This window comes from Cyprinodon tularosa, unplaced genomic scaffold (genome assembly GCF_016077235.1).
Source record: "Cyprinodon tularosa strain WSP-4 unplaced genomic scaffold, ASM1607723v1 ctg95, whole genome shotgun sequence".
Lineage (NCBI taxonomy): Eukaryota > Metazoa > Chordata > Actinopteri > Cyprinodontiformes > Cyprinodontidae > Cyprinodon > Cyprinodon tularosa.
In genome coordinates this window covers 588,035-611,642 of record NW_024039729.1, presented here as the reverse complement: position 1 = coordinate 611,642, position 23,608 = coordinate 588,035, and the positions used below count along the sequence as shown (strand labels likewise).

Here is a 23,608-nt window from a genome sequence, read left to right as displayed (position 1 = left end):
TATTTGTGCAACTATAATGTTTAAGAATGAATTACAGGGAATATTTTCTCCCCCCCCAACACTAAATACTACTGTTTTAAGGACACAGTCTACATAAGAGTTCATTCACACCCTGAAGGAAACCAAAGAACTCTAACCACCAAACGTGAATCCAGTTTACCAGCAGAACAGAGAAAATACTTTGTAAGGAAATGTTTGCCTTACCGTGGAGAAGTGAAGAGCAAATCTGCTTTTTGAAAGCAATAAACTGCAGGTTGTATTTCTTTAAACAGATAAATATATGCAGGTTAAATTAAACATTTAGGGACAAAAATCCCATTCCCAAACTGTCTTATACATGTTTGGTTTGAGAAATGTATTGATAAGGTGTCAGAGAGGATGTACAGTACATTTCTTGAGTATTGCACAAGAAAACCATCTTAATAACACAGAGCCCCTTGCAAAAGTATTCACACCCCATATGCTGTTCTTTTGATATGTTGTCATTATGTTCATAACAGAAGTGTATATTTTTTGTCAAAACAGTGTGAGAGACCAACACAAAGTAGTGCATAATAATCAATTAGTAAGAAAATAATCCTTTTTTTGGTTTACAGTATAAAAAAAAAAAAAAACAAAACATTACCCTAACACACCAACATCACTGTAAAACGTAGTGGCTGCATCATGCTTAAGGAAGCCTTTCTTTAGAGGGGATATGGCAACTAGTCCGAGTTGATAGGAAGGTTGAGATGATGGCGGAGAAGCAGGTATAATTTGGGTTCTTCACTTTGGTTTATCACACTAAAATCCAATTACATACAGTGAAGTTTGTGGTTGGCAAATCGTGAAGAGTTGAATACTTTTGCAAGATGCTGTTCAGATCGAAAGCGAGCCAACGATGTTTTTTAAAAACTGCAACACCAACATGTTGATCTTACTCTGTTGTCCGTTAAATAAATTTTGCAAATACATAACTGGGACTGTAAACCATTAATGACAACAGCCGGCTTAAGACTCCTTCATAATATTCACATTTAGTAGTGCAGTTGCAAAGACAGAATCAAAGTGGAAAACACCAATATCCAAAGCTATTGGAGAGCTGGAGAGATGGTTTAGACCCATTAGAGCAGGGGTAACCAAAAATCAGCGTGGTCTGAATAAAGAAAATCAACAACCAGTTAAGGTCTGGAGACATTTTTAATTATAATCTGTTACTTTAAACAGAATTTAATACTGAAATAAAATGAGGTGTTTATGCATCCAAGTTAAAAATTGACTTTTTAAATAAAAAATACAAAAAAAAAAAAAACATTTTCCATTTTAAAACCTGAAGTGTTTTTTTGAAGTAGAGAACAACAATTGTTCAGTTTGGTATACAGACATTTCCAGATTCACATATTTTATAAAACACCTGAACTGACCGTTTGTTATTTTTTTCCCCTTTCTTTTTTATGGCTTGAGTGAAGTGGGTTTTAGGCTTACCTGCACGGTTTTAAACCTGGGTTTGAATGGTGACAAAGCTAATCTCAAGCACATATCAACGAGCTTATTTTGAGCCTGGATTGATATTTAGTTTTGATTATGTTCATGGTGGAGAATCCTGCTTCACAGCAGAAGTTTGAGCCAAACATACTCAAAATGGTCTTTTTCTTTCACCAGTTCACCGCAGTTCTTACAGCAGTCCACACTTTCTTTCTCTTTTTCTCATTGTCTTCTCCTTCTTTCCAAGCGCCCAGCTTTCCATAGGTTTGCCTGCTTTGTCTAAAAGCAGCTAGCAGCAGTAGCCCTGACTGACACAGGTCATTGGCTAATTAAATCACGTGTAGCCTGGGCCCGGATGTTCTGGAGGGCTTTACCGTACAAACAGGAGAAGCGGTTCAAGTCAAATTAAACACTGCTGTCGGAGAACATGCGGTAGTTTATAAATGTTTTAAATCAGATTGGGTCGGACTGCTAATCCGTGACCTCTGCATTAGAGGGTGTACAAGGAGGAGCTTTGCGTTATCAAATGTAAATGCCTGTGTTTCACTTTAAGGCAGATGAGCAAATGCTGCCACCTGATGCAGAAAGCACTGTTTTCTTCATTTCAGTTTAGTAAAGAAAATAAGGGCAGGTTAGAAAATATTTACAAGCAGTGTCCTCGCCTGCAGATCACCGAATGGAGACGCGATGCTGATTAAAGGATGTGTGCAGGTCAGGAAATTAAGAGAGTCTTTCACAGCTTTAAATTCCTAAAAAGGACAGTTTAAGCTTTGTGTTGCTGCAAACACAACATGGATTTTGAGAGGTTTCTGAAATGTAGCAGTGAAAAGATGCGTCTTATTATTCTTATTCCTCCACACCCAGCATACACATTTACATTGACTGAAAGTTTTCAACGCTGCATAAAAACAGCAAAGGAGACGAAACCATCAGAGCCAGTTATGACGGTATTATTCAGTAGTAGTAATACTAGTAATGTAAACATGGATCAGCATCCTCACACACCTGAACTGCAAAAATGATGTGATCCGGACTGTTGTTTTAAACTCTGCCCCCAAAAATCTTTAGAAAAAAGTCCCAATTTCCACTTTGCCCCAAGATATGTATGGGATACAGCAAACATTGACTTTTTGGTCTGGAAGCAGGAGTGGCTAGGTGTTAAGGAAATCAAACATAACTACAGGATATCATAGGACTACCAAACTATGGCAGTGAGATGAAGTTTGTTTCGTTTTTAGGGGGGCCACCCTAAATGATTGACAGCGGTGACAGCATCATGCTGTGGGGATGCCTTTATTAGCACGGACAGAGACGTTGGGGTGACTTGATGGGAGTATGGCTCAAGCTACATACAGGGCATAAATTAATTAGATTTTTGTGGTGATAGATGAAAAATCCTTCTTTTGATGAAAAATCCTTCAGCTGTCTGCTCCCACATCGAAACACTGATTATAAATGTGTTCAGTATTGTTAAACAAAGAAGAGAAAAACATTGGAACCTGCAAAAAGCTATTTTTTTGTAAAATATGGATCTTTGACAGGACCACTGCTGTTTACATAAACGACTTACAGCTTAAAAAACAAAACCTGAACACAACAACTACAGAAAAACACAGAGGACACTGAACCGAAGACAAAGGTGGACGGAGAAAAAGTAAGTGTCTGTCGTGCCTTGTTACCATTATTGTGAATTAGTGTATGTGGTCAGATATGAACTTTTTATCTTTAAATAACCAGAGCATCGAGCAAAAACATTTCTTCCTAAAAACCAGGGTCTTGCTTTGCACCTACCAATCGAAAACCCTCGTACCAAACCCCTCCCCCTCCATCCCAAGAGGAAAGAAAACACTGGATCAGGGGGGTGGCTTGCTGGCTGTGTTTTACAGGTTTGCCCGCTCTTACTTTTTGTTCTTTAGTTGATTAGCCAGCCAGTCGAGGCCCTCATAGAGGCCGTCGCCACTGGTGGCGCATGTGGCCTGGATGTACCAGTTGCGGTGACGCAGGGAGTGTAAGCCCAGCTTGTCTGTGATCTCAGCTGCATTCATGGCGTTAGGTAAATCCTGTGAAAATGGGGGGAAAAAAGGTTAGCGTGTAAATTAAGGGGGGATCATATTTCAACCAAGCCACCACAGAACCAATTCGAATTCTCTGATCCCCTCTTAAAACAAGACGTTAGACTCTGGTCTAAACTAATTAAAGCACAGATCTATCTAGAAAAGGTTCTGAGAGATAATGAACTTCCACCAGCTCTGCATAAGATCAGAGAACATTTAGCTGTGGTGATTAAACCAGCGAGTATTAATAAAACCAATAAGACAATGATTGTTTCGTTTTCGTCCTTGTTAAAAGGTTTAAAACTCCATCACAAAGGTGAATACATATTGAATCGGTATGTAAAATGACTACTTCCTGACTAATTTGATGTCATGGCATCATACAGCACCTTAGTGGGTCACGTGACTGAATGAGGAATTTAGCATCGTCTGATGTCTCTGAATTATTTTATGCTATAAACAACAAAATGCTGGAACTGTTTTCTCTTGTGATTTTATTTTGTACAAACTATCAAATGAGAAACTATAAGTATGTGCTTTCTATTTGAACTTTAAGAGTATCATAAAAAAAGTTATCATTAGATAAGATTCCTTGCCTGTTTATTTGCAAACACAAGCAGCACTGCGTCTCTCAGCTCATCCTCAGCCAGCATCCTCATCAGCTCCTCTCGAGCCTCGTTCACACGCTCTCTGTCATTACTGTCCACCACAAAGATCAGACCTGAAGCAGTAAAAGAAAAAAATAAGGTGCCGAGTCCAAGATTTTCTAAACATAAGCAGACATTTGTTACAGCTTGCTAATTAGCTCTGCTCACCCTGAGTGTTTTGGAAGTAGTGCCTCCAGAGGGGCCGGATCTTGTCCTGTCCACCTACGTCCCACACAGTGAAGCTGATGTTCTTGTACTCCACCGTCTCAACATTAAATCCTGAGAAAAAAAGGAGGACGTCATTCTACATGTACCGTGAACACAGAGGAAGACCGCCAATAAGCAGTGAATGCAAATCGCTCAGCACAAACCGATTGTCGGAATGGTGGTGACTATCTCCCCCAATTTCAGCTTGTAAAGGATTGTCGTTTTCCCTGCCGCATCGAGCCCCACCATCAAGATTCTCATCTCCTTCTTTCCTATGAGGCTCTTCAGCAAATTCCCAAAAATATTCCCCATGATTTCAGGAAAGGTTCTGTTACTTCAGTCACGGTGATGGTGGCAGTTTCTTTGTCGTCCTGTGGAGACTGACATTCAAGGAGGACTGAAAAGAAAACAAAAACCTTTTAGAGAGACAGAATTTTCTACAGACCAAAAACAAACATTAAAAAAACACCTCTTGAGGCCTTTTCAAAATGGTCAGCAGCAACTATCAGTTTGTATGTTAATAAATTTTATGAAAATTGTCTACCAAATATTAAAACTGCCTTTTCATTCACCAAAAAGAATTACCATGCTATAAATGGGCTTTCTGTTCTAATGGTAAATAACAGTTTTGGTGAACCTCAGGGGTCTACATTAGGTTCACTACATTTGAATGTCTTTACTATGGAATATTCTGTAGTCTGTTCATGATATATGTGAAAATTAAAGACCAGTTTGCCATAATCTGTATAACCAATCAAGACTAGATCTCTGACTTGTTATTTACTTAAGCTTTATTTTAGATGTTGCTGTAGAAAGCAAATGACTAGTATAGAAATAAAGCATTGAGGATTAAAGCAACACTATGCAACTGTTTACCCAGGTATTAGATTAATTTTAGATATATGAAATATTTTTTCTGGTCAGTATACAACATCTGGTGTATTCTGAATCTGTTTTATCATCAAACTGCAGATAAGAGAGTATGAATACAACTTTTGCATTTCCTATATGATACAGATTTTAATTTTGATTGATACAAATGCTCATATGGTATATCAGCATGAATAATATAGACGTGTAGTACTCATAGTGTCAAATTAAAAAAGGTGACATTATTAAATATTATTATTCAAAGAGAGAACAATAGTTAGCAACAACAGGTATGCAAACAAAAGACCCATTCGTTATTATCCAGTGGGTTAAATAAACTTTAGAAATGGACTGTTTCTATCAGCTTGCTTTTGTAGATGAGGGTCAATTTATCCCAATTTTTATTCTTTGGCTAATATCTGATCGATTTCAGATATCAATTTAAGATTGGGAAATCCCTACTGCTAGAGACTGCACCGAAAAATTAAACTCACTGACAAAATAAAAGTAAACCACAGCACTAATCATGCCTGTGCCGAAAACTGATGTGAAGGCACAGCGCAAGACAGGTGCAGGGCTGTTACAGAGCCACAGTCAGCCTCACAGAAGGTGACAGAGATGCATGTCTGTGCTATGACTCGAGGCAAAGGCACAATCTGTTCAGACTCCTTTCACAGCTTTTCATTCTCCTTCAAATGTTAGCTTGCAACCACGCCAACCCCTCAGAGCACATGCAGCATGTCCTACATTACCAGGCCTGGCTTGGATGCATTTAAAACACGAGCCAACAACTATGTCACCAAATACTGTTGAAACAGAAAGCAATAAGTCAAGACAGCAAAACCGGACTCCTATAATCCAAGTTTTTTTCAAACTGATGCTATTCCATTGTAGTCTAAAGGTAAAAGACAGTTATTTTAGGGGGACTGGGTAAAGGCTGAAACCAAGTTTTTCTTTTCTTTCACAGGGGCTCAGTTTCAGCTACATTACAGGTTGTGGAAAAGGCAATTTATCTTTCATGACAATAAAAAAATCTATGCTTTTGCACTGGAGATTATGATGGGTATCAACGTTGAAAACTGCAGTTTTTTTGCTATAGTCTTCAGGTCAATTTTCCAAACATAGTGAGACTCAAATGTCAATACCATTAAGTAATTTAGCCTGGTGAAGGAGTAACAAAAAGTGACAGCATAACATTTAATAATTACTTTATGGCAGATGTATTAATCTATGGATGGGCGGTGGAAATACATGGATTAATGGAAAACATTTATTCTTATTTTATGACCATTTGACTTTCTATTTCAGAATATTGTACATTTGTTTAGGCGATTAAATGCTTGGAGCATAGTCAGGAAATAATTAAATTTTCTCATACTAAATTATTTTCCATGATCATCCATATTCTGAGGATATCTTTGAAATCCAGTATATATAGAAATTAGCTATACTAAGCAACAGAAGGGCACTTCAGCAACTACGCATCAGTTTACACTTCAATATGCAAATAACATTAGAAATGCAGCATTAGAAAGTCGTGTTTAATTGAGAAATATTAAACGCATGTGCTGTTAGGACTGACATTGGGAACATGATAATATCAGCTATAAGATGGGATTTTGGAATTGTATTTTCTGAGGAATGGAGAAAGTAGCTGTTTTATTCAATTGCATTTTGTTTTGACTCGGTTTGCCAACTTAACAAAAAGATAAACAGTTTTTTTTTTTTTTTGCATCTCTGTCCATGGTGCTGAAAAGGGATCGCTGCGTGCAGGTATAAAGGGGAAACGGGGCCTGAGGATGCCCCCCTAAGCAGCACCGGTGTCTCAGGTTAGCTTGGAATGCTACGTTAGGTTAGGTAACGTTATATTCGTTAATCTGCACCTCAGATAAATTACATTTCCCCATACGAGTCCCAGTTTAGCTGTAGCTAAGTTATACGGAATTATCAATTAGGAGATACTTTAATATTAGACACAACTGAATGCGAAGGTTGCTATCGTTTGAACCGTGTTGATCCACCCCATTCATCCAGTCATCTATCCCTCCCCACCGCGCATCACCTCAGAGGACATCCCGCTACAACCGCTGCGCTCTGAGACAGCGAGGCCGCTGCACAAAGGAACCGTTCCCCGTTATAATTCACTCAGCTGTCTAAATCTAGGTGTAACATGCCATGTTAGAGCAGGCTGTATCCTCTCTTACCTTAGCCGTGCAGTCCACAACTGAAAGGTCTCACGAGATCTTCCGGATGACTGCTCAGCAGCAGACGAAACCTCGCGATGATAAAACTACAGCGGTATGTAGTACCTTTGTAATTAGAAATTAACTGGGGTCTGTGATTTTGTGTTTTAATTGTGTATTTTTTTTTTCTCTGTTACGATATTAAATTATTTAAAGATTTGAGAGGCTATTGGACAAATTATGAGTTGGAGCTAAATATATTGAGAAAATCCTCAGCACACCAATTTAAAATAAGAGGGATATGTTTAAGTTTACGCAATTGCTACTTTGCAACTTAAATAGGAAAAGTCACTTAGAACCTATTTCCAAATGAAAGATGCTGATAAAATCCCTTTTTATGTTAGTGCTAATTTGACGAGTAACTAAAGAACTTTGATTGTTGAAATAACAACAAGAATCTCTTCTTTGACTTTTGAAGCTGGAAGATTTAACCAAATAGTCCTAGAGAGAGTCTTAGAGTAATATGAACAAAGACAAGAAGAAAGTGAAGTACATCTTATTTTTTTATTGGCCTCTGTGTGATGACTTTGTATAAAGTGATTATACCAGATGGATTTTACCTTTTTTGTCCCACTTGAACCACATATATTAATATATTTATTGTATTTTATGTAGTAGACTAACACCAAATGAAGTAAATTTTTAGCCGGAAGAAAGGAGATCTATAGTTTTAAATTATTTTTATGATAAAATGCTGAAAACACCCCCAACATGGACTGTTGTCCCTGCTGCCCTCTGGGAAGAGGCTTCGACTTCGAAGCATCCGATGCAGGTTCCAGCAGATTCCAGCACAGCTTCCTCCCCACTGCCATTAGACTGAATGTTGAATAAAATGAGGAAAAAAAGCTGAATGTTGGAAAACTATAAATCATATCTCAGTCTTATATTTACATTTGATCACCATGTTTAGATTTAATAACAAATGCACTTTAATAAATTGAAATTTCTTGAGAGCTGTATGAAATTTAGTTTTGTATACACCCTGTGTGTACAGAATGACAATAAAGTTTATCAAAAGTTCAAGTCTAAGTAAAGTGTGATGTGCATTTTGTATTCATGCCAAATGAGTTAACTGGAAGTCTTTTGAGTTTTATATTTCTTCTAGATTTACATGTATGGTAAATTAAATGTTTGCTCCATTTCTATGGTAAAAAGCTTAAACTCAACCCCAAATTGGATTGAAGGGTTCTGAATTGCTTTTTCAATTATTGCCACATATACTCAACAGGATTTTTGGCAGATGAATGTGCCTTGATCTCAAACATTGCATTAAACCTCTTGGTTTGGCAACTGCTAACGGTTCTTTTACATTTTGTTATTTGCTGATAAAGACTTTCCTTGTGCGGTTTTTCATTTTGAGTGGAAAGTCATATCTTTGTAGTTTAATTATTCTCTTTTAGCAAGACAATGGGCTTTAACTTATTTTTTATTCCTTTTATCTTTTACCCAATTTTATTGATTTGATTGTGTGGATGTTATTTTTAACTTTTTTTTACTGATTTTTTTTTTTTAAATCTGTACAGTTTTGTGTTTTATTTATTCATCTTTCTGTACAGAACTTTGGTCAGCTAAGGTTGTTTTAAGTGCTTAACAAATAAAATTGGATTGGATTCCTGTTTTTAGAAAACATGTTAAATGATTTTTTGTAAAGTGCTAAAGGTTGGGATATTGCTAAGTATATAACCCAGCCTGATTTAAACTTATATATTACCTGTCTGCTGTGTCTCTTGCTCATCATGAAGCAGTTTACTCACTAATATTCTCTTACAAACCTCTGAATCATTTGAGGAAATTGCTGCACTGGATTTTCCCATGGGTTATCAGAGTAAAGGATTAACAGAAATGCCCTTTTTTTTACTGGTACCAACCCATCAAATAACATTCCAATAAAAGACACTGCAGTTGTGATTTTTGTCTGATGTTGGAATGAAACTATACATTTTCATGTAAGGCAATGTGTGCATACATGAAATGTTTAATTGGATTATCTTAGAATATAGAACAAGTAGATTCATTTGAATAAACTTTGGGATGGATTAGATTCTATGTGGAACGTTTTTTAATGTGTCTGGGGCTCTTGTTAAAAACTGGTGTTAGATAAATTAAGATAAATTTGAATGAATGTAAATAAATTGTTATGAATAATAAAATTTTGCTTTCCTATTAGTCCTCATAAAACAGTAGATGTGACCATTGCTCTAAACATGCTCAAGTATTAAGAAGGTCAACCCCAAAATGTTTTATAATATTAATAGTAGCACCACTGAAAAACATAAAAAACTTTTTGTGAATCACTGTGCAAGGCAAATGGCATGCTTGACCAATACTTGCAATGTTTAAATCTTCAGACCTGGAACAAATTAAAGCCTTGATTAGAATAATGACACAAACACCACAGAAACACAACTATGAAACCCCAAATAGAAAGACTGGGTTGGTTTAACATCTTAAAGTGCACGTTTGGGGCTTTAAAACAGTAAATGACTGCAATAATTATTACCTGGTGGTATCTGATGCACAGTGAAATGTAGAAGCTAAGGCAGACTAAGGATCTGAACCTTAAATAAGGTGCCTTTCCAACATACTTTTAAATAGTTTGTGATCTGATGGAGGAAGGTTTTATCTGTAGTTGGCGCACAGATGGGTCATCAGTTTGCATTTAGCAGCAGTACAAAGTGTTTTTAGATAGTCTGCTAAGTCAGAAATAGGTTTTGATAAAAACATGTCCAGATTTTAATGTGAAAACTGTGGGAAACCTGGTCTAGACATTTTTTTTATTTTTTTACATTGTTTATTAATGTTAATAAATCAATTCCTCTGAATGGTGACAAACTTGAACACCTTAAATGTCTCTGACCCAGAAGCATCACAGGGACTTTTACATTTGACTTCCTTTTCGTGTGTCACTTGTTGACATTTAGCTGCCCAGCAACAAGCAAGTGAACATTTTTGCCTGGAAGGCGCAGATGTTTGATATAGATAACGATGGTGAATCATAGGTGAATAAAAATAGGTGAATCTTCCACATCACAAACTGTTTCCAGATTGTTTGTTTTTATAGAATAAACTGCAAGAACAATACAGTACCGCTGAATATTTTGGATCCTTAAGTCTACTTTTAATTTGTAAGAGCAGGTAAACCATCACATTTATTTAAGAATTTGCTATCAGAAAAATTGAAATAACCATATGGTCTCCTTTAATCTGCTTCAGAATAGTTTGCATCTTTCAGGACAAAAAATAGGTATCTGGGTAGAAGTGGTACATGTAATAGAATGCAGTGTCTGTGCCTTAAGAGCTGTTGTAACTGCAGCTGTGTTTAAAAAAATAACCTTTCCACGATATATCCAGTAGCAAACAGATATCTATGTCTTCAGTTTGACTGCACAACACCAAATTAAATTTCTAATGAAGAAGCTACAACAAAAATGTTTAAAGTTCAAGAAGAAATCTGTATTTCTTTTATTTTAAACTAGACAGTCAGCAACAAAGACTTTCATAAAAATCTTTGTTTTGAAGCTGGTGGCATAATTTGTTTTTTACAGAAATATTGAACTGCTAATACATGACTGTGAGGAACACGTGATCCCATATCCTTAAATTTAGTGTTTGTAATGTTAAAGATAATAAGATGTAACATGTGATTTATTGAGATTTGATTTGATAAAATAGCAGATATTTATAAACTTCAAAGCAAGGGATCAATATTTTTTTCCACAAATAAAAATCTATAAAAGAGCAGCTTTGATAATGCTACCTACAAATAGCCTTTGCTATAGCTACAGCTGCAGGTGTTTTGGGTTACCAACTTTGAATGGCCAGAAACACGTATTTACACCTATTTTGCTGTTCAGCAGCTAAAGCTCCATCAAACTGGAATGACTTTGTTTTATTAAATGTCCTTTTTCAAGTCTTACTCCATATTCTCAGTTGAATTCAGGTTTAAATTTTGAGGTCATTCTAACACACACATTAATTATTTCATCTTAATTGTTCTATAGTTTGGGATGACTGTTGAAAGTTAAGTTTCCTTATGTTTTACATTTGAAATGTTTTACATTTGAAACTGATTTTCTTCATCTGTATTTGACGGCAAATAACAGATGGGTTCAACATGCATAAGAAGTCTAAAGATGTTGATTAAAACAGATTTCATTTGGTGGTATTAGATTAAAAGAGACTAAATGCAAATGAAGATCACACTTTTCAAATGTTGTTTGCAAATATTTAAGAAAAAAATGAATCATGTTAATCTTATTTAAACAATTATGTGCCACTTTTTGCTGGTGTATTTGATACATGTAAATAAGAAGGTAAGTAGGTAAAAAGTATAGTTAGCCAGTACATTTTAGGTAAACACTGACTCACTTGATAGATTAATCCATGCATTCCAAAATTATTCACACTCCTAGTAGATTTAGAATTAAAGTTGTCTTTTCCTGTTATCAAGATGTTTATTTTGACTCTAAATACTGTTTACATTTAGCACTAGCCTTGCCAGAGTTCCAACTTAAACTTATTTTAGGAAGCCAAAGATTAGGGAGATCTCAAAGATGTGGAACTCATGTTTGACCCTAAAATTAATAGAACTATACAGACAGATGGTCAGCAATTATAGGAGGGCTTTATGGCAGTATCCAAATAAAACATGCTCCACTTATTATTTGAAAGTCCCAGTCTGTCTCATTTCCTATTGGAATTTCAGAAAAAAACTTCTACACTGAAAAAATAATGCTGCCGTTTTTGGGATTTACTTAATCATATTTAGTTACTTTAACATGATTGTTTCATATGTTAGCAGGGTAGGACATAAAACAATTGTGTTAAAGAAACTAAATATGATAAATGCCAAATGGTTGCTCCATATTTTTCAGTGTAGATGGCATGGAAATAAATATAAACCTTAATCTAACAGGCTTATTTGATAAAACTCTGGGATTAATTATATATTTGGATCAGCTGTAAGTTTATTTTATTTTAAGGGGTTGGGAAACACAGCATCCCTAAAATAGTCAAGTTCACCACAATTTGGTGTTCTTTGTGTTGAGCTTAGTCATTTATGTTTGCTTTTAGGGATGGAACTAAATCATTTATATTATCTTCTGAGTGCTTTACTCAACAGCAATCTATTATAATAAACATTTGAAAATAACATGTATATCAGAGAGATTTCCTCAAATTGGTTCAAAAATAGAAGAACAGAATTTTCATCCATCTTTGCATCATGTTAAATTCGTTTAATGAGGTGTGTCAAACAAGCAAACAGTAAATCCAGACTAGCGAACCAAATTGAAAGCAGTTGAGAGATCCGAGTCATTTCACTGAGCTCAGCAATATATTGCGGATCCCAGGAAAAATCTGGAATTCACATCTGACGTTGCAAACCAGCAGCACGCCACCGCCCCCTAGCGGCTACGAGGAGCGACCCTTCCGCGCCCCCCCCCCCCCCCCCCCCCCCCCCCCCCCCACGGCAGACCGATGGGATACTGCTGGAGGGATTTTCAAGGCGGGCTCTTTGTGAAAACCCAGGTGTTAGGACAGCTTCCACGGCGGCTAAGTTCTTATCGCCACAGCATTAAAACACATCAGCACTACCGAGCCATTTTGGACAGGCGGTGCAGCTCGATCGGCTCTTTCTTTCTCTGACGGAAGTTTTATGTTGAATGGAAGCGGCTCTCCGCAAGTTCACAATGAAGACTCGCGTTTTTCTCCTAATGCTTGCGGTTTTCTCCCAAGGACTCGCACAGGTTGAGGAAAACGAAGCAGACGAGCTGCAGGTCGAGACATTGGTGAGTAGGATAAGAGTATAACCTTGTAATAACGCTAAATTCAACATTTAACCAAAGCGCTTCTTCTTTCTGTAGGTGAAGCCAGAAACTTGCTCCGTTCTCTCAACAATGGGAGACACGCTGCAAATCCACTACACTGTAAGTCAACGAGACCCGCTGATCTACTTTATTTGTATAAAACAGTGGGGCGTCTGTGTCTTTTGATGGTAGGTATTATAAATATATATAAAAATAAAGCTGAGAGACGCTCCCAGCTGGTGACGGAGCCAGATGTTGTCTATGTGGCACCGTCCGCATCAACCATGTGGATTTATTTCCATACAGCGGCTCAGATTGAACCATGCAAAACCTCAGAGTCGGGATTTACTGTTACACAGTCGTGACAGAGCGTGGGTTTAACGCGTGTCCTTCTTTCATGTGATTTTATAGCATCTGATTCGACTAGAGTTTTACTATTGAGATGTATGGGCGGTTCAACACGTCAGCAATAACAGTTCAATGAGGATGCACTTTCATCTCATTATTCTAAAGAACACATAATAATGATATTTGTAATGAATTGTGATATGAATTGCTCTTATTGTTTAATGCGTTTCTGTTTAAAATTGCATAAAATACTATTAAAAGTTTTAGAATCATGGGCGGCACTAGACAGGGGCCAGTGCCCCTGAAAAACTGCTTCTTTTATGGCCCCTGTACTGCAAATATTTAAATTAAAATACATTTTTCTTTAAGTGTATTATGCTTTGATTTAAAGAGGTAAGACAGTGTACAGATGAATAAGATGATTTAGGTTTTAAGAGCAAAAATGCTAATTCATTTTGGCAGATCATTGGCTTTGTGATTCTCTGATAATACTAAACGATTTGCTCTGGCCCTGATTTTCTTTTGCATGATTCTAAGTAATTAGATTACTTAAAAACATGAGTGTCAAGAAGATTGACTTCTCATAAAACCTTAAGCTGGAATGCAAGATTTATTTTTAATAACTTAAAAACAAATAGCCTGTAGAACCGGATATACGGTCTATTAAGTCATCTTTTTTATTGTTATTATTATTACTTCGTTAATTGCCGTACTAACCCAAACATAGGACAACCCTTATTGTCAGTTTTGCCAGGACCGGTTTTTAGGAACAAAACAAAAAGACCAGAGAGAAAAAAATATATATATTCTTATATTGAAGTGCTAACAATGCTATTTATATTAATATTTAAATGAAGAAGTTTGCAATTAAATCATAAAAACTAAAACAAAAATTTTTTTTGACAGGTTTAATGGATATCTTGCAACACTCCAACTGGAATGCAATCTGAACTTTGCCCACCAAACGTCTCAAAAACCTTCATGAGGCTTTTACTCCTCGCTGCGCTCGCTGTCACTCCTACTCTCACCCTGCAGCTCTGCAATTTTTTGATAAGCTTTTCTTTTGCTGTTTGCATTTTTCTGGTCTTTTCTTCTGACATTGCACTCTGTAACTCCGTACTTCTTTGCTGCCTGACACTTGTTTGATGCCTCCGCTGCGTTGACCACCATTATTTTAAAATTAGCATCATAACTCCGCCTCAAATGTCTGCAAACTTTTGATCCACACCGTTCTGGGCAGCAACTCTCCACTTCTTCTCTGTTGTGATAGAAAGTTGACGCCAGGCACGGTGAGGTCACTGGCTTTACTAATAACTGACACCCTCTGCTGTTGCATTCGTGTAGCGAAACCCAGACAACTGTCAACCAGTATAATTGGTTATACCCCGATTATAAGACAACCCCACATTTTCACATCGTTTTAATGAAAAAATAAATAAATACGGTAATCAGAATACGATATTTTCCACGATACAATTTACTAGTTTGAAATGTATGGTTATTTTCATATGTAATGTTAAAAACAGTACAGAAAGTTTTGATTTTAGATTGACTCTCATACTCTGCTTGCTGAATCTTTTATTACCCAGGGTAAACTGATGGATGGGAAGGTGATCGATTCCTCGCTGTCCCGGGACCCTCTTGTTGTGGAGCTGGGGAAGAGGACGGTTATTCCTGGTAACTTTTCAAGTATTGATATAACAGTTTTTTTGCAGAAAATTGAAAACTTTTTTTTTCTCTCATCATCAGTGTTTTGGAATATTCTTCACAGGTCTGGAGCAAAGCTTGATTGGTGTTTGTGAAGGGTAAGATGTAATGGCAAAAAGAAAAAGAGCTTGCATTTTTCAAAAGCTGATATAATGCTGTACGAATGAATTTATAGAAGTAGATGTGCTTTCTTGCTTTTAGGCAAAAAATAAAAGCCACCATTCCTCCTCACCTTGCTTATGGAAAAAAAGGATACCCTCCTACGATTCCAGGTACACAGCTGAGGGACTCAGACTACATTTGATAAAAGAAAACCTTCAAATTGAAATAGCTTCTAAAACTCTTCCATCTGTTGCAGGTGATGCTGTTCTTGAATTCGAGGTGGAGGTGATTTCTCTGTCACCACAGACGCAGTGGCAGAAGATCATCAATGACGTGTTCCCCTTGGTGTGTTTGGCCCTGGTGCCGACTCTGCTCGGCCTGGTGGGGCTTTACCTTTACAAAAAGTCCACAGCCGAGAAGCCCAGCAAAAAGAAGTCCAAAGATAAGAAGAGTAAGAAGAAATAAGGGCTAGGCAGATCATTTAATTTAAATAAACTTTTTCAAAGACTCTGTTTTTGTCTCTTGAATACAAAACAGCCTTTTGTAAGTGCTTTGACACAAAGAAATACAATTTTTGAAAGTACCTATACCCGCCTTTTTTTTTAAGTAGCCTTGATTTCTTTTGTAGGTTACTCAGTGCCTTAGATTTAAATGACACCGTTACATGATTTAGATTGCTTAACACAAAGAACTTCAGGGGACATCTTTAACTTTTAAAAGTTTTATAACAATCAATTTGGATTTAACATATGATCTACTTTTGTTTATATTAAAAAACCTATGAGGCAAGGCAAGGCAAATTTATTTGTATAGCACAATTCATTACAGAGACAATGCAAACTGCTTTACATGATTAAAATGTAGGAAAATAAAACAGAATCAAAGCAATTAGGAAAAAAATGAAACAAAAAATGCAGAAATAAAAAAGAATATTAAAAACATGAGTAGAAATGTTAACATATAGCTGCAGTGTTTTAAACCAATACTGACAAATCACTGTGATTTTTAGGGTGTAAAGAAATTAGACTTTTTTTTTTTTTATCTCCATTTCACATGACTACAAACAGTGCAGTGCTGTGAAAATTTATTTGCATCCTCACAAATTTCTTTTTTTTTTTTATCACCTAACAGGAGATTTTAATTTATGAAGGGACAAAATGTATTTAACCAAACTGCTGTTATGTGAAAATGTTATTGGTTTACCTGTTAAATTATAAAATTAAGTGTGATTACCCCTATTTTTTTAATTAGTCTGAGAGCAGTAGAAGAAATTATTCAAATAGAACTGTGTCTGTTGCTTAGTGTTAGCACCAATTTGGCTACCTTCATAATACCTACATTCTTAAACAAACAAAAACAAAAAACGTTTAAACACCCACAAAATATTGAAGAAATGTATAAAAAGCAGCAATAACCAGGTTGCATAAGGGTGCACACCCTGTCTGAGAAGAATTTCCTGACCTGCTGATCATATTGCTAAAAGCAGAGTTTGAAAAGAGGTTTAAAGGATTGAATTAATCTCACTAGACAAAAAGTAACAAGTCAGGACGAAGATACATCGATTCCTGAGAAAAAAAAAGAGTCCATAGCATTATATTATTATTTATTCTTGCACAGCAATGGCAGTCGTCAGGTAATTGGTTGATCATTAGTCTAAAAAGACTAAATAGTTGGTGTTAATGCGAACTAGAGAAGCAGAATGCTCCCATTCTTCTAATAAGACTAGTTTCCAAATGTCTCAACTATGAGAAAGGGTTGTAAATATACTTTTTGCTTGTATTAAATGTTGAACTAACTTAAAAACATGTTTTACATTATTATTTGCATTGTTTTTAGTATGAGTAATATAATGTTTATATTTCTGGAATTTGTATTTATATAATATTGTTATAGTATTATTTTATTCATCTTTTTATTGCAACACCATACCTATGGTGAAGCATGGTAGTGGCAGCACCACACTCTGGGCTTACTGCTCTTTGGTTGGAATGTTTTTTTTTATTATTGTTTTTCTAGAACCTTTTCTAAATCCTTTAGGAACATTTTTTTTAGCCTCAGTTCATTTTTTTTAACTCACGGAGTTCTGGTACTTAGCTCAGGAATCACATAGAAGTTTTTGCTAAGAGATTCAACCAGAGAAACAGACATGATCAAATTGAACCAATACATGCTTTAACTAAGTTCCAGTTCAAGGGTGTGCATGATAATTTAGCCGTGTTGTGGCTTTTTTTTTTTTTTTTTTTACCTTTTTCCTGTAAAACATCTTCAGTTTTTCTGTTCAGCATATATTTATTATTAAATTATGAAAAAAAAAACCTTTTGAATACTTTATCAATCTATTTTCTTTATCACTAAACTTGGCATTTGGAAATGGGTGGATGCACTTGTAGAAATCCTCTGTAAATCTCCTGCATTACAGTCAGATCAATATTGAGTCATTCTGTGTGCACTGGCTCTAATTGGGGCAGAGTTTAAATCTAGAAATTTATAAATGTAGGGAATCCAGAAACACATCTGAAAATATGGCCAATGTTTTTATTCAACGGAAACAAAGCTGCACATCTGACTCTAAGGAGAAACCAAAGCTTCCTGTAGTCTATTCCTTATTCAATGCAATTCAATTATACCTTATTATTATTTTTGATAAACAACACAATCGCAAAGGCTTGGTTGAAACAAATCATTACCCAATATCCTGTTGTTATTATACTGCTGAAAAAATATAGGTAATTTAGCAAAAGACTGAAAAGAGGTTGTTAAAGTAAAATATGTTAAAGTCAAAACAGTCTACTTTACAAGAGGGATGTCCTGTGTAACAGTGGAGTTATAAGAATCTTAAATTTTTGAGCTTCAATATTATAATTTCATAATGTTTCTGGTACTATGTGGAAATTCTTTATAGCCTTTAAAACCTATAGTATTCCTTCTAAAAGTAACCACACCTCATGAAGCCTTTTTCACATTTAGTTAAAAGAAATCACAAACTTAATGGTATGTAATTCCTCGTTTTTTATAAGGAAGAAAGATACACAGGAATACCCCCCCCCCCCCCCCCCTAAAAATAAAAGTGTGGCATGGATTTATATTTTGCCCCCTCATTCTGATAAACATAATACTACCTTGGGTAATTTTTGGGTAATTTTTAGCTGTTAGTAATGGACTCAGAGGTTTTTTAGTGGTCCAGAAAGGACAGGGAAGGTCCTCAAAATAAAAAAAAGAGCATTGTAGAAGCATGCAACATAGAGAAAGAATGTTATAAATATATTTACCTCCTCAGGTTTGTGTCATGCTCATGTGAATGATTTGATGATTTGATTCAGGTGTGTTAAACAAGTTTGAACCAATATATACAGAATCAAAAGGGACTGAAGGATGAGACGTCTGGTTTAGATAAAAAAATAATTTTCAAGGTGTACAAACATTTTATTTGTTTAAAAATGTCAAGAAAAATGTCCATCTTGATTGTGCGGCAGTTGGAGATTATTAGTTTGCAACAAAAAGACATTTTACATGTAAAATTGTGGTGAAGTAAAATGCATTATGCAAGACACTGGCAAAAATAAAACACAAAATATGCAATATATTTTTTATGGCCTATAGAAAGATTCGGCTGTATTAGGTAAAGAGCTAAAGTTTACCTATTGTTTCATTTTAAAATTACTATATCTATTTCTAAATTGGATATTGCTATTTTGAATAGTGTTACCCTCTCAAAATACTGGCCTAAGTCATTTATTTATTTGTTGTAGACACAACAATAGTGAATAAAGTGATTATAGCAATTTAATGATTTAATAAAAAAAAAAACTTGGAAATGCAGGATCTCCCCAGTTGGTTATTAGGACAATTTGAAAAGTGGACAGCATCAAGAGTATATACAGTTCCAGACAGGGGTCAACAGAGGGCAGTGTCATTTTAGAATTTGTCTTGGCTGCTGTTATGGCCCCTGTACTAAAAACGTAACATTAATCCATCTTCTTCTGATAAAACATGCTGGCACATAGACCATAACTGAATGGTTGCTGGGACCAATTTCCAGCTTTTATTGTCATTACACTTTGACAAGTAGAGAGCATAAAAATGAACTCTCTGCATTTAACCCATCCACTTGAGGAGCAGTGGGCTGCCGTCGTGCGGCGCCTGGAGAGCACTGTGGGGGTTAGGGTTTTGCTCAGAGTGGCGGTGACTTTTTTTTTTTTTTTTTTTTTAAGGCTGCCAGCCATTGTGCAGCGCCAGAAAAGCAGTCTGGTGTTAAGGGTCTGGCTTAGGGACCTTGAGTGGCAATCTTTAGTTGCTCGAATTCAGAACCTCAGGATTCCAAGGTCTATGCACTAACCACTAGGCCGCCTCCTCCTCAGATTAGTTTTGTTTCATATCATTTTGGGCCCCAATAAAAACTCTCCCTGTCCCCTGGTCAATTTGATCTAAGTCCGCCACTGGACACCAGAAGGCGATTTAAGCACAAATATCATTATTATAAAACAAACAATTTTTTTTTAATTATTCATTTATTTATTGGAAGTTGGTAGAAAGTGGTTACAGAGAGAAGCCCTGTTAAAAATGTGAATACAGTAAAAGATATCCTCTCGAGGGCTTGCGAGACGAAGAAGAAGAAGAAGCGGCGAGGCGTTTGGTGCATGGCGCGTGTTTTGAAGCTGCTCTGCTTGTGGAGAAATGTCCTGGGCCGTGAGTAGTGAGGAAACAGGAAGCGATTCTTGTGGGATGGAAGAGGGAAATAGTGACAATGAAGGTTGGAAGATAGCAGCATCAAAAAATGAGAAAAAGCGGAAAAAACAGAGATCAGTTAAAGGGGAATCTAGTTCAGAACAATCCAGTGATGATCAATCCATACATTCCACAGCACAACAAAATGAATTCAAAGTCATATTCAAAGTCGTTAATCAGGCAGACTCTTTTACAAACTGGAATCCGGTTCACTTAACAAAAACCATCAATAAACTTGTTGGAGAAGTCAGAGGTGCCAGAATTCTGTACAGTGGAGACCTGCTAATTAACTGCAGAGACAGCGCCCAGCAAGGCAAAGCAATACGTATTAACAAAATTGACGGGATAAGAGTTCAGTGCAGCCTAATGGAGAACAAAAAGATCAGCAGGGGAGTCATTGGAGGAGTTCCTCTGAAAATTTCTGAAAAAGAGATTCTGGAAAACATAAGCGGTGCAAAAGTAAAAGAAGTAAAACGGTTAAAAACAACAAGAAACGGAGAAAGATCTGACAGTTTATCTGTACTAATTAAATTCGAGGAAGAGCAATTACCAAGCAAAGTATTCATCGGTTACATCAGTTACAATGTCAAAATCTACAATCCACCACCATTGAGATGTTTCAAATGTCAAAAATTCGGACACATTGCAGCAGTTTGTAAAGGGAAACAGAGGTGTGGAAGGTGTGCAGGAGAACATGAATATGGTAAATGTGGAAAAGAAGCTAAAATAAAATGCTGTAATTGTGGTGGAGAACATACTGCTGCTTATCGCGGCTGTGAAGCAAGCAAAAGGTCTGAAGAAATAAAAAAAATGAAATTTGAGCTTGGAATAACTTATGCTGAAGCTGCAAAAAGGATCCCATCTCAGTCAGAAAAACCCAAACCTACAGTTCAACACACGGCAAATTTCAAACCTCTAGAGAAATCTCCAAAAATTGATGAAGACTCACTAATTGTTAAAAAGACAAATTTTGTTCTTTTCATGGTGGAAGTGATTAATTGTACTGCTCAGACGACAAAAAAAACAGAAAAAATCAAAATAATAGTGAAGGCTGCAGAAAAATATCTGGATGTTAAAGATATGAACTGGGAGATGGTTGGAAGCATGATGGAAAGACCAATGGGACCATCAGAAACTGGCAGAGGTACGATGACCTAGAGTAAATTAAAATTATACGGGCAAATGTAATTTAGTATAATTTAGTATTATGTGGGTTTAAGTTACACAGGTTATTTTATTGTATTTTTTTTTTTTTTTTTTTTTTTTTTTTTTTTTTCTTTTTGGGGGGGGTGAATCGTTTCCTGTTTCCTTGCTTTACTCCATATCAGTTGGTGGCGGTAATGCACATTTCACAAGTTTGCCAACCGCCATAAAATCTCATAAGAAGAAGAAGAAGAAGAAGATATCCTCTCTGGTGAAGCAGTTAGAGGGCGGAGCGGACGGGTTTTTGTGTCGCTGCTGCCTCTTCCGGTCCTCTTTCCAGCTTCCCGTGCAACATGGTGAGTGTGTGCTGCCGACCGCGGCATTTCATCGACTTAATAAACTCAGACTTTGGTCGAGTTCCCTTGCAATTTTAATACATTTGAGTATTTCCAAACACGACACGAACACAGAACTTGAGAACTAGGTGTTAAATACCTATTATGGCGAGTATTAAACGAGTCGAGGCCTAATGCTAACCGTTAGCAGGCTAGCCGTTTCTTGCATGTGTTCTTTGAGCAGGCTAACGATAAGGCTAACGTAAACTGAGACAGGGCATAGGAATATTATGTGATTTATTTTAAGAACGGCATTTGGATGAAACGGCATGTGAAATGAACAGTTTATTTGTTCCTGATGGTTTTAAACGTAGTTGAGCTAATCTGCTAACTATCCGCATCCTTGTTTCTGCCATACAGTCTGCTTTAAACTCAAATCACCTCTATTATAGGGCTTTGAGAATAAGCTCGCCTGTATTTTTCTCGATAAAATTTTGCTTTTCTAAACGTTAAATTTACTTGAATTTGATTTTGATGTTGAAAGGGATAACATAACGAGTTACTACATACAATTTAAATGCACTGCTTTCTTTCCAGTTGGCTAAATTAGCTGTTAGTGTTTAGCTGATGGAGTAGAGAATCCTTCCTTTTGCAATACAAATGGAATAGATATTTAACTTTATTTGACTGACACGTTTAAAAAGACTAAATTTAAAAAGCTGAAATTTAGTGGTAAAATTGTCTCTAGCTCTCATTGAATCCTGTGATGTTGCCTGCTAATACTTCCAAAACTTCATAGAAAAAATGGTATTCTAAATGGTCATGTGGCTTTATTATTGTAAGCAAGGCTGGTATTGGAAAACATCTTTAGTAATTAAGACTTTTTTTCTATTTTTTATCATTTGCTTGAGAATTTGATTCCTTTGTAAAATCATGTCATATAAACAACGTTGAAAATGTTAAGATCTTAGTATGTTATGCAGGAAAGCTGCTGATAGAAGCTCATAAATTATCAAGTCGGAATGAGAAACATGTTAAACATTTCATTTTTTATTTATATTTCACAGACCAAGAAAAGGAGAAACAACGGTCGTGCCAAGAAGGGCCGCGGACATGTGCAGCCCATCCGCTGCACCAACTGCGCCCGCTGCGTCCCCAAGGACAAGGCCATTAAGAAGTTTGTCATCAGGAACATAGTGGAGGCAGCGGCTGTGAGAGACATCTCAGACGCCAGTGTCTTTGACTGTACGTTTCAGCTACATCAGACATAAAATAGCTAATCTGTAATATGAGGTAGCTTTCAGGTTTAATTTGATCACATTTAAAGCTCAGATATGTTGCCTTTCACATGTTGGTTTTATATAAATGCTGGAGATGCTATCAATGGCTACTTTTAAATTAGGATTAGAGGATGCTGATTTATCAGTCTTCATATTTGTTTTATTTTTTTTTTCTCTCTGCAGCATATGTTCTGCCTAAGCTCTATGTGAAGCTGCACTATTGTGTTAGCTGTGCCATCCACAGCAAAGTAGTGAGGAACCGCTCCTGTGAAGCCAGGAAGGATCGTACCCCACCTCCAAGATTCAGGCCCGCTGTGAGTGTTGTACCGATTTTGTCTGGCTGGGTTATAGAACGAGCTAATTAAAAGTTTTGCATAAAATGAGCTGAACCAATATGCTAAGAAAGAGTAACAAGATTTAAGTAGAGTTGTATATTAACTACATTTTTGTTTTTCTTTACAGGCTGGTGCACCAAGAGCTCCTCCAAAGCCGATGTAAAGCGCAATCTGAAGATGCTGTGTACCTGAAAAGAAAATTAAAACATCTTTACAAAACATAAATGGGTTAAGCCGTTTTATTTTTGTAGGAAACACAAATGAATCAGCTTTTGTTTAGGGTAGATTCCTACAGTACAAAACGTACAGCAAGTTTAATATGACTTAAGCAAATGCAAAAG

The 23,608-nt window shown here is 36.3% G+C and overlaps 3 protein-coding genes across 4 annotated transcripts; 2 read left to right on the top strand and 1 right to left on the bottom strand.

Moving 5' to 3' along the window:
• Positions 1-1,420: 1,420 nt before the first annotated feature.
• arf3b (ADP-ribosylation factor 3b) lies at positions 1,421-7,533 on the bottom strand. 2 transcript variants are annotated; one of them, XM_038275246.1, is made up of 5 exons: positions 7,447-7,533; positions 4,537-4,769; positions 4,334-4,444; positions 4,115-4,239; positions 1,421-3,524 (listed from the first exon to the last, which is right to left on the bottom strand). In XM_038275246.1, the coding sequence occupies exons 2-5, from the start codon at positions 4,682-4,684 to the stop codon at positions 3,363-3,365; spliced, it is 546 nt and encodes a 181-aa protein (XP_038131174.1). In that variant the 5' UTR covers positions 4,685-4,769; positions 7,447-7,533; the 3' UTR covers positions 1,421-3,362. The 2 variants fall into 2 exon arrangements, with proteins under 2 accessions (XP_038131174.1, XP_038131175.1); XM_038275247.1 differs by lacking the exon at positions 7,447-7,533 and adding an exon at positions 7,305-7,327.
• A 5,417-nt stretch (positions 7,534-12,950) lies between these two features.
• On the top strand, positions 12,951-15,961 carry fkbp11 (FKBP prolyl isomerase 11). Its single transcript, XM_038275190.1, has 6 exons — positions 12,951-13,274; positions 13,350-13,412; positions 15,230-15,317; positions 15,412-15,445; positions 15,549-15,619; positions 15,706-15,961. Exons 1-6 carry the CDS (start codon positions 13,149-13,151, stop codon positions 15,912-15,914), a joined length of 591 nt encoding a protein of 196 aa, XP_038131118.1. The 5' UTR covers positions 12,951-13,148; the 3' UTR covers positions 15,915-15,961.
• Positions 15,962-21,573: 5,612 nt separating this feature from the next.
• LOC119776678 (40S ribosomal protein S26) lies at positions 21,574-23,492 on the top strand. The gene is made up of 4 exons (XM_038275244.1): positions 21,574-21,673; positions 22,720-22,897; positions 23,116-23,246; positions 23,395-23,492. Exons 1-4 carry the CDS (start codon positions 21,671-21,673, stop codon positions 23,428-23,430), a joined length of 348 nt encoding a protein of 115 aa, XP_038131172.1. The 5' UTR covers positions 21,574-21,670; the 3' UTR covers positions 23,431-23,492.
• The last annotated feature ends 116 nt before the right edge of the window (positions 23,493-23,608 follow it).

Bases quoted from the DNA above. Each gene is read 5' to 3' on its own strand.
- arf3b (XM_038275246.1), bottom strand. From the start codon at position 4,684: ATGGGGAATATTTTTGGGAATTTGCTGAAGAGCCTCATAGGAAAGAAG. The intron at 4,445-4,536 runs GTTTGTGCTGAG...TTTTTTTCTCAG, and splicing joins CACCACCATTCCGACAATCG to GATTTAATGTTGAGACGGTG. The intron at 4,240-4,333 runs GTGAGCAGAGCT...TTACTGCTTCAG, and splicing joins CTACTTCCAAAACACTCAGG to GTCTGATCTTTGTGGTGGAC.
- LOC119776678 (XM_038275244.1), top strand. The intron at 22,898-23,115 runs GTACGTTTCAGC...TTCTCTCTGCAG, and splicing joins AGACGCCAGTGTCTTTGACT to CATATGTTCTGCCTAAGCTC. The intron at 23,247-23,394 runs GTGAGTGTTGTA...TTTTCTTTACAG, and splicing joins CTCCAAGATTCAGGCCCGCT to GCTGGTGCACCAAGAGCTCC.
- fkbp11 (XM_038275190.1), top strand. From the start codon at position 13,149: ATGGAAGCGGCTCTCCGCAAGTTCACAATGAAGACTCGCGTTTTTCTC. The intron at 13,413-15,229 runs GTAAGTCAACGA...TTTATTACCCAG, and splicing joins CGCTGCAAATCCACTACACT to GGTAAACTGATGGATGGGAA. The intron at 15,318-15,411 runs GTAACTTTTCAA...TATTCTTCACAG, and splicing joins GAAGAGGACGGTTATTCCTG to GTCTGGAGCAAAGCTTGATT.